Raw genomic sequence first — 10995 nt, forward strand, 5'->3', positions numbered from 1 at the left:
TGTCTTCCTCCAAGGCATCCTCAGCGGCTCGAGCCTCCTCCGAATCCTCCGGACTTTCATCGTCGTCGTCGTCGTCATCGTCCTCATCGCCCAGAGTGAAGGGATACGGGCCGGAGGACGACGTACGCTTCGATGACGGCCGGATAGGAGGTCCTGAGCCGTCGGACCAGTCGGATTCGTCATCCTCCTCGTCCTCCGAGCTGCCAAGTCCACATCCAGGGGGAATGACACGTTTGGCCTTCCCCTTCCCGGGTCCAGTACGGGCCGGCGAAGGGCTGATGGAAGCGGGCTGGGGAACGGCGGACGTCGTCACCGAAGGACCAGCGGTGGATCCCGTCTTGGACGCCGATCCCGGTTTGGATACGGCCGTAGATCCCGCCTTGGATCCCACTCCCGCTTTGGACGTAGCAACGGATCCAGTCTTGGACGACGTAGACCCAGTCTGGGGTCCAGATCCAGACTTGGACGTAGTGGCAGATCCAGTCTTGGACACCGAGGTAGATTTGGATCTAGCGGTGGATACAGACTTGGATCCTGCACCCGACTTCGAGGGGGAAGCGGAAGTCTTGGACGCGGATGTGGATCCCGCCTTGGACGCAGAGGTGGATCCCGCTTGCGAAGCCGTTTTAGAGACCGGAGTCGTTTTGGGTTTGGCTTTCGGGGAAGCTCGAGCATGCTTATGGGGACGGGGGGATCCGGTGCTAGGAGCGGGAGACGCACTACGCGGACGTTTCGCAACTGATGGATTTGCCCCACTTACAGATGGGAGAGGAGCAGAGACGCTGGCAGCACGAGAAGGTCCCGACAAGGGAGGAAGGGAATCCGACACGGCAGCTGTCACCAGCGCCAGTCGTCGACGAGCCAAATCCCGCTCCGATAAGCCACGATCGCGCTCCAGGACCAGCTGTTGCTGCTGAGTTTGGGCTGCAGCGAGTTGATCCCGGAGTTTCGCGGCGGTCGCATCGGCTTCTTTCAATTTGTCACCTGGATGGACAATAACGAGTGAATATGGGGTTACTAGCAAGGACTAAAAGAGGATCCACGTACTCGTGCGGCGAAGCTTGAATTCCAGCTCTGTTTGTGCACGCTTGGCAGCCGCCCACTCGGTAGCCGCCTTGTCCCACTGGAGCTCGCTGTCCGCCAGCTTCGCTTGGATCTCGTCGCGCAATTGAGTCATGCGCACGAATTCCTCGAGCGCGTAATCTCGTCCGGCAGACGCTTTCTCGAGCGACTCCTTGGTGTCTTGCAACTCTTCAGAGAGTTGAGCCAGGGCTACATCCGGCGATGAGGGAGGTGGATTTGGCGCGGGGGACCCTCCACGCGCCGACCCTAAGGCGGATCTGCCATGAGTGGATCCCACATAGTCGTTGGTCACCACCTCCTCCTGGGTCAGACGCAACTCGTCACGGAGCCGGTCCAAGCTCGCATCCGCAGCTGCCCCAGCAGACTGGGAATCCTCCAGATCCCGCTCGAGGTCGTGTATCCGGGATTGGAGCTGGTGGATCTCAGATCCAGCGAGCGCCATCTCCCAAAGGAGATGGTCGTTGTCATCCCGCATGACATCTCGCTGACGGGAGGCGCGATCCAGCCGTCCGGTCAGGTCGCGGATCTCGACCGCCTGATCAGCCAACAAGAGTCGCAGGTCCTGCGACCGAGAGGCCGCACGGTGCTCTCACTCCTGGATCTCCATAGCCTGGTCATGGATTTGGGCTCGCAAGGTCTGAAGTTGGGTAGTGTGCAGAGACGCAGCTTGGTCTTGGGCATCTTGAGCCGTCTGGAGCTCCGCCGTCAGGGTTTGCACCTGATCGGAAAGAGCCTGGGCTAGGACCCGCAGATCGGTGGGCTACATAGAAGACGGACTGACCGGAGGGGTGGTGGATGGGGCCTTGCCCGACGATTTGCCGGTACGCTTGGCGGGAGACATGTGTCGCGAAGGGGAGAAAGCGGTTGTGGATGCTGGTAATGCACGCCGTGACGCTGTTGCGCAGCGCCGACAACGTACAGGAAGCGATTGTGGTGAAGTGCTTCTCAGGAATAAGAGAATGGGCCTGACGCGGGTCACTATCCCGAATCGGTGACAATTTCAAGTGATTAGAGAGGATTTGGGTTGGTGGCACGGATGCAAGTTGCCGGTGGTGGATTAGCCATGACGAGCAGCACCCCGTATGAAATGACGATGGATCTGGTATGAGCGATGTACGAGAAGGCAAGATTCACCAAGACTTACCTCGGATCCACCCTTACCTGGATTCACTTAAATGGATATGGGATATACTATACAAGAGTGGATCGGGTGTGGATCCTATGAAGGAAGGATGGTCGGTGCCCTCTAAAGATGGATCTAGTAGCCACGGCTAATGAGGAGTCAAGATCCACCGCGAGGTACCCCGGATCCCATACTTCCGAGTTCGGGTCCAAGGAGGGAGGATCTTGCATAGAAGGACCTGGATCCAGGGTACAGGGATGAGGGATGCAGTGGATCTGGAACTTTCGTGGGACAATGGAGATCACAGACGGTTGCAAGATGATGTTGGATGATCGGAGAGCTCGGATCCACGGCGAGTGTACAATTACAGTGAGGTGGATCCAAGCGACCTGGATCCGGATGAGTGTACCCATAATAGGGTGACCATGATGATTACGTCATGGATCCGGTGGATCTGAAGATAACACAGCTGGGATGATGGGTCAAGGGAAGAAGGGACATGCAGCCGAGCCTGGTAAGGGATTTAGCAGATGAAAGACATAGAAGGTAGAAAACCAGGCAGGTATAGGCTTAAATATCAATACAGTCCTCAATTTGCACTGTGGAGGGCAAGTGACCTGTAGTCGTCTCGGGGGTTGAATTTGGCCTCGGGCGATCGCCGTAACAGGAGTGAACATTGGGCCCTGGACAAGGACAGCGTCTACATCGCCCGCCAAGCATCAGGTATCATTTTGGAGTAATCAAGATCACGAACTAGAGAACAAGTGGGCACGGAATCGTAACGGGATCATCAAGTGGAGATCAACTACGTATAGCGTTTCGACGGGGATTGGATTTGGTCTCGCAGAACATTCGTAGCGGAGATGAGCGTTGGCCCGGACAAGTTTCGTGTATACTTCGTCCCTAGGGACTAACTCATTAAATAAAGTCCTCAATTTGCACAGTAACACGCAAGTGCCTTCTTGCCCTCAAGAACCGGAACTACATTGGCCGTACGAGCTCCGTGAAGGTTAGGAATTGCGAATCTAGTGTTGGTAGCGATAACTGGATAATACATTGGCCAGATCCTACAACCTAGTGAGCTTTCCTATACACGTGCAGATCCAACAGGTTAACCGAATTACTACTTGGTCGGTTACACCCTAGAGGTTCTCAACTCTCAAGATCCCGTCACAGGAGGCGGCAAGTACGACGCAAAGGAACTACAAAGGCAAGGGTACACACCCGCAAGGCAACCCTACGGCCAGATCCACGATCTAGGCCCCGGATCCATAAGCTCGAATATTCGCTTAGGATTCGACACAAACCACGGACGCAGAGTGAAGATTTTCCACTGCTGCTCCACCCCATCCCCACGTCTCGCCAAGCCACTCAAGCTTCACCACTTGAACTCTTCGGAAGTTACCGAGAGAGCAAGATCCCGCCCTACCGACGGGTACACAAGGTGAGGAAAGTTCAGCAGAACACGGATCATCGGGGGACCCCCTCCGTTAGTCGGTGTCTGGGCGCAGTTGGTAAGTTGGATCTGGCAATCTCGCAGATTTTGCTGATCCCGCTACACCACACGGACACTCTGACGCGCAATGAGAAAGCGCTTCGGCGTCAACAACTTCGACGCAAGAAGAAACGCCAGCACGAAACCGTGGATGACGTTGTGGGAGCGGACGCGTCGTTGCATATTATCACACCCAACACGACCAAGCACAGCAACGGCAAGCTCACGTGCTATCTGTGCAGTCTTAGAGGGATGTAAAAAAAGCAAGATATGGATGCACCAAATGTGAACGTGGGTTTCACGTAGAGTGTTTTAGCGCATTCCATTACCAAGACGTCTTCAAAGCGCGTTCGCGCGGAGTTCGCGATGCGCTGGACGCGGTTTGCAGCGCGATGACCGATGCCCCTATAGCATTTACACGGAAACGAACCAATAAGTCAATCACAGGCGTAGAATCACTAACGCTACCTTCATCTTGATAATAATATTTACCTTCTTGGCGTCCCGACCAAACTGTGTGCAATTGTCGTTTGACACACTCGGGAACGTCCCCTTGCATGCTTCCACTTGTCAAGTACAGATACAATCGGCACAGTGCCTGGCGGACAGCACGGTTCCCTCGCCGTCTCCGCGACAGCTTGACTTGGAGGCGACACCCGGCCTCTTGAAGCTCGAAGCCGTACCGTTTCCAGTCACACACAGGTGCTCCGCACCAACCGCACAGAATCTCCGCTTCGTCCATGGGGTGGAGAATGAGGTAATGCAAATTTGAGGGGGATTTTGCTGTAAGAGGTTGCGGCTCTTTCCTGCGCTCTCGCGATTGGTTCAAAAATTCAAAATTCCATGCTTTCATTGGTTCTAGTAGAGGACTCTGTGGACCCCTAAAAATGGGGGTGCGGCTTATCTGCTATACAAAATCGGATGCTTTTCAACACAATTTCCATTGGATGGAAATCGATACTTCTGTATGTATTATGCAGAACAGGTGGTATTAGAAACTACTATGGTTATCACCACATTGTCGTGCGTCACGCCTCGACAATAAACGATACGCTGTAACGTTAAGCCCTTCGTGATGAATTTGTTAATCAGCGCAGGAAATTGATCCACGTCCAACAATTGCCTCGCTCCATTGTTGAGCTCAACCGCCCAGTTGTAGACACCTTTTGGCCCAACCGAATATTGTCAATCCACAACGCGACGAGGCAAATTTCTCAACCTGATGTTTTCGTCGCTGTCTTGAACTGGAAGTTGTTTGGTTTGCCAACATGGTTGGGTCAAGTTTATACTTCTTCTGTAGTAAAACTATGCATCGTTTTGGACCTGCGCCACCTTGAAGAATGCTATCCACCTCTAGTTTTATCTGCATGTCAATACCAGATCTCTTTCGGTGCGTTAGCGACTGGCTATGGGTATTACTAGCTCTAGCTTCGCATGAAGAAGTCGTTGTGGAATCGGTAGAGCAGAACTATGAAATCTTAAGGATCCGTAGACGACGAGAGCACGCCTCATTCAAAATGCAAGTGTAGACACTCTTGCGACGTTCTGTCGGTCCATACGTGCGTAGATGGCTGTATTCAGTTGTATCAGCACTGTGTAGCGCTGTAACAGCTGCACCTTCCGTAAAATGTGTTGAGATAAACCGGAAGGAACTATGTGCGACGCTAGCAGTATCATCCTCAGGCGTTGAGACCTCTGGATCTTGTTTATCGTCGCTCATGACTGCGGTTCAGCGCCTGTTGGTGAATGTGCCGTCTCGTGTCATACTAGGATGTCTTAAAATATCAATATGTTGTAACACACACAGCTGTAATACAAATAAACGGGACAAAGTACATTAATACCACCTTTTCACTATTGAAAAGCATCCTTTTTTTCAAGTGTTGAATTCCATCCTTTTTTGTATTGGAAATTATCTCTTTCCGTAAAAATGGTCTGGTAGTTAAAGGGTTAATTTGTAAGCTAAAATCTGATTTATTTGCAGGCGAAAACGGGGTGCAGTACTGTATTGTAGTATTTCCTGAACAACACTCGTCTTCGAACGTGTATGCTAGGACGAGAATTCAGGTCGCACGGTACACTATCCGTTCTTTCCGTGCCAATCTACTATTCGATATCGGGATTTTCGCTGTTCAGGGCTACTATATTCAGGTCCCATGCAACATTATCATCCTACATTACATTGCAGCTTGTAACGCAGTGTCTGCATTGAACAAACAACGCACCCGAGCTACAGCAACAAGTATGGCATACAAGAATTTTTATTCAAATAGCTTTATACCGCAGCTGCTACACTATTACAGTAATAGCAACAGACGCGGAGAACAAAGCCTAATCGTCGATGAAAGACAAGATGATACGGCCAATGGACGCTGACTCAGCGGCTGAGCGCGCTGAGTCAAGTCCACTCATAGCGACGCACACGTAGACGAGAACCCGTTCGCGTACGAGTACACGTTGAGTACCAGGCCACTAGTTGGCACCGTCAGCTCGCAGTCGGGAGCGTTGAGCGACACGATCTTGTTGATCATCGTCTTGCACGCCGTCGACGCGCACATGAGCTTGTACTGCTCCGTCGTGGGCAGCGAGGTGGCCGTCAGCATCGAGTAGCCGGAGTCCGTCGAGCACTGATTAAACGACGTGTCCGAGAGGATGCTTACGAGCGCCACGTACGCTACGGTCTGCTGCGAGGTGGTGCACGTGGTGGCGGAAGTGGAGCCGACGAGGGCAGCAACGGTGGCAGCGAACAGAGCACGAAAGTTCATCGTGGACGGAGTGAGGAGGAGTGGGTGGGGATAACAGAGCAAATTGCACAATGGAAGTTGTGGAGCTAGGACTGGAAGGGTCAGCAAACAATGTCATCTTGACTCGCATTGCCTTGGAACGACATTGACAGGTTTTGCCTCTTTGGATTTCGTCGGCGACATCGTCGCGACTGTAAAAAGTTGTCGAAGCACCGAAAACGTTCACGTGGCATGAATCCTGCGGCAGACCGAGAGACAGACGCGTATCTGGTCCTGCAACAGAGGAATGACGCCTTCACAAGAGAGCGTCCACGTCCATGATTTGTATTTAGAAATGGTCCACCACTGGTACAGTACTTTATTTAATAATACACATGTACCAGTGGTAGATCACCAGTCAGATTTATTTATAGCAGGATCACATCGAGGCACGATCCACCGTCGGCAGCTCTTGACCAAGTTGACGGGGCACCACGTCCGTCGAAGGGACAAACTGAAGCTGGGCGTGGGAGATGTGCATTTAATTTTACCTTGTTTGACGTGCCAATGGCACGTCAAACAAGGCACGATGCCATACAAACAGGCTTGGTATTGTGGTTTTCATCAATTTTGCCGCCCGATTTGCTGTGTTATCTCGGGGCCCGATTTAAATAAGTTGGGCAGGGTGCTGGGTAATAAGGCTTGAATTAGCTATATGTGACCCACTTAAGGTCTTAATGATGAGGGCGACGTCATCTCCAGACGACCTTACCACCCACAACTCAGCTTTACTTATTGAGGAAGAGATAAACACTAAACGTATGCATACTGTAGCGCGATTGCCGAGTAAAAGGGTGCTATAATTCTCCTATGGCGGTTAGACTGGAAGTGTTCTAGCAAATTAGTTTGGGCAGATCACTTATGCCGTCCAAAGACGGCAATTCTGGCACTTCCCCTTTAATTCGAAGTGCCCATCGACATATCCGGCCCGAGATAGCAATCTTACCTTACCCCTACTTTCTATTCCGACGGCGTTTAGCAAATCGGATCCGATATAGTGGATCTCGGATCATCCGCTTTGCCAAAATGGATGAAAACCACAATACATGTTGGATTCAGTAGATCCGCTCAGTCATCTTATTAGGTACAGAACATGTTGAGTAATATTACATGTAAATACCGGTAAGGAGCCATTTGTATGTACCGTAATAAGATGACTGAGCGGATCTACTGAATCCAAGCGTCGGGTCTATCCACATAAAACCTGCTCCATCAAAAATCGGGGAGCCCATATTCGTGGCTCATCTAAGTACGAGAGGGGTTCTCTAACCGTTTAATTGGTAGATATTTGCGAGATGGATAAAAAAACTGTCATGTATTAACAAATTGAATGCCCCGGATCATTGCGCGACGAGCACTTCCGGAATTTTGAAGGAGCAGATTTGTTGTGGATAAATGCTCCCGCTCCTGAGAGTTTACAGTGTTGCGGGTGTTAGGCAACGGATACCTTCAAGCAGCTTCCGTGATTCAGGAATCCTGAATCAGGATCCCCATGACATGGCAAATGAATCCTTGAACGGCTCTTGTGCAGCAGAGTGGCATGTATCCTCTCGATTCAGTCAAGGCAGTGACTGCCTCGTACCGTACTTGGTAGATAATTGCGACCAATCATACTGTGCGAGCCTCTTCCACTTAGGTTTATAGCCAGACCATTTGAATGCTAATAATCACTTTAAGTAAGCCTTAGGCTCTGTTTCATTTGAGAATAAGTACATGTAGCAGGATAGCGAATCAAACGAAACAGATTTGAATAAGTTGATCTCGTGGAATAGACAGCCCCTAAGGTACTGTAGGCTTTAACCGGGGTACACGACAAACGCATTAAAGCGATGTCGGGCCTTTCTTACGGTACATATAGCTGCTACCTATTTTATCCAGGTACAGTAGTGCTACGTCAGTATACCTACAGGAATTAATTCGAGCACACACCAATAGTAGGTATCGATTCAGTACAGCTTTCAAATGAGTAGAGCTTATTTTCCTACCAATTTGTGCAAACCTTACAGGTTTCGCATGGTTCGACTTCGCTCCCAAATAGGAAACGAGATGGTTTTCAGGTGCTTTTTGATGGATTATCGAGTGCAAAGTATGCTTGAGGTGCCGAACGTGGTCCAATGGCAATGTCGAGGACGCACCAGAATGTTATGGGACCTTTAAGGTAGAATCTTGTCGACAAGCTGCGCTCCCAGTTAATTATTCACTGCTCGTTGCCTTGTAGTACTAATCAACATTCTATTATTATTCTGCATAGGGCATATCAGCTTCGCTATCTACTTGTTAAATTTATTTAAGTGGGTTTTAATTTGTGACAAGGTTGCCGCAGCGGCAAAGACTGACACTTTCATTTTTGGGCGTCAGCACGTGCTAAGACTTGACGATTTTGTAGCTCTCGATAATCGACCAAAGTGCACTCGAAAACCATTCCTGCCCCCTAAATAGCTATTTCACCGATGTTTTAGTCTGATTCTTGAGGTTTTATACCTAAGTTTTAGAAAAACCTCAAGTCATAGTTTCAGCTCGAACTAGTATTGCATGTAATCTACCCACAAAAACTCTCAAGCGGAGCAGATTCAATCTGCATACTTAATTTCCGAGTAATCTGTGTTTGTCCATGACCCGATTAAATTCATTTATCCCCGAGTAAATTGTCGCCTACCGGTACTTAAAATTGTTTTTGCGCAAGTTGAATAAGGGGTGAGGTATATTGTGCTACAGCACCTGGTGGTACCGAACTCTAATAACCATTCCTGCAAGTCACTACTCTACTTCCAGGTATCCACCGGCCGGTCTAGATAACGTCACACCTCTTTCGTTTCTTGCCTGCCCTGCCTGCTTCTCTACTCTGCTCGGCGAGCTGAGGATTCCTTTGTCCACTGCTCCACGTCCGCTATCATTAGTTTTAGCACACCGTCTTTCGGTCTGCTCTCTCTTCCCGTTATTTGCTCCGTCCACACCAAACTTCTGCCTGTGTCCATGGCCTGGTTGGCCAGCCAGTCGGCCATCTTGTTATGTCGGCGATAGTGGTGACGCCAACTGCGTACGGCGCATAAATCCGCCATCCTGCGCGTCTCGCAATACCAGTATTGCAGCTTCTTCGCCTTTGGCGGCCTCCTGTGCTCCATCATGCCCACAATCAGCGCGCTGTCTCCCACTATGTTGATGCCAAACCAGTCGCTCTCCACCGCCCGCTTTAGTAGTCTGTGGAGGCCCACAAATTCTGCCACGTTGTTGGTTGTCTCCTTTCTCCCCAGAGCCGTCGCTGCCGCCCATACCGGTTTAAGCTGCGTTGCGTGTCCTCCTAGTTGTATGACCACACTGCCACTCCCACCAGCCCCTGGATTGCCTCTTGATCCACCGTCGAAGAACCCCAATCTTTGGTTGTACTCTGGTTGTTCAAGCATCTCCTCTCGCTCTGTCTGTTTCCACCGTATCAGGATAGTCTCCGCTATCTCCAGCTTGATCATTGATTTGGATAATAGGTGAGCCGGTATCGCTGCATGGCTTCTGTCACCTGATGTATGGCTTCACTTGCATGTTCATCCACCGCACAGCGGCTCCTTACGGTGTCATGCTTTCTGCCTACGTTCCATCTCCATATCGCTGTTAGCATCACGGCACATCCTGCCTCCCATAAGTCCTGTGCTACCCTTTCCAACACGTCCCATTCCGCGATATTGTGGTCTGATGCCCATTTACACAGCCAGCGCGGTACTTTCTCCATTTGGAAAGAGAAAATCGCCATTAGTTTGGCGACGCTCACCTCTGCGCCGTATGCATACTCTGTGTCCCATCGCTTAAGCCATGCCCTCCAGTGTGCTTGCGCGTCCTGACACTTCCACACCAGATGTACGACTCCTTCCGTGTCGCTATCTCGACACTGAGGTCCCAGACAACGGAAACCTAGTTCGGGTTCGGCCCATAGCTTGAGTCTGTGTAGTTTTAGTTTCCGCACGTTCTGTATTTGGTATGCAGAGCCTCCACTCATCGCTGAAATTCGCTCCCAAGTAAGCTTAGTGAGCGCCCTCGCAATATCTGAATGCCTCTTTTCCCAGCAAGCTTGGATCTTTTTGCTTTCAAGTTCAGCGATATGTGTCTTACGCTCGCACATAAGTCTTTTATACTATTTTCGCCGTTGTCGCCACCGTCGTCGACCTGCCCACAGCGGTCTCATTCGCGCTATCCATGGATGTGGTGTTACCCATACTGTGTGAACCTCCACATGCAACAGCCGGGCCGCTGTCTGGTCCATCCTTAAGCCTTCTGCGCTCCGGTCCAGCGAGTCCAGGCGTGTCGGCCACGTGTGTATGATCTTGTTGTTGTCGACTTGGTCCACCTCGAGTATGTGATGGTTGTCCTCCAGCCGGTGATGTACCCGTAGTACACCCACCTCCTCCTGCTTACCCGCTAGCTCCGGGTAGTTCGCGATCAGGTTCATACATACCTCGTGAAAAAGGACCGCATGTCCCCCCGTATCAGTCAGTACGGAGACCTTGGGTCTGAAGGTCATCACG

General features: G+C 50.9%; 1 protein-coding gene across 1 annotated transcript; it reads right to left on the reverse strand.

Moving 5' to 3' along the window:
- Positions 1-5932: 5932 nt before the first annotated feature.
- Positions 5933-6555, reverse strand: PITG_12551 (elicitin precursor (INF1); the record flags this gene model as incomplete). Its single annotated transcript, XM_002900382.1, has 1 exon — positions 5933-6555. One exon carries the CDS (start codon positions 6464-6466, stop codon positions 6110-6112), a length of 357 nt encoding a protein of 118 aa, XP_002900428.1.
- Between the last annotated feature and the right edge of the window lie 4440 nt (positions 6556-10995).

Source organism: Phytophthora infestans, genomic scaffold, assembly GCF_000142945.1.
Source record: "Phytophthora infestans T30-4 supercont1.26 genomic scaffold, whole genome shotgun sequence".
NCBI classification, from domain to species: Eukaryota; Oomycota; class Peronosporomycetes; order Peronosporales; family Peronosporaceae; genus Phytophthora; species Phytophthora infestans.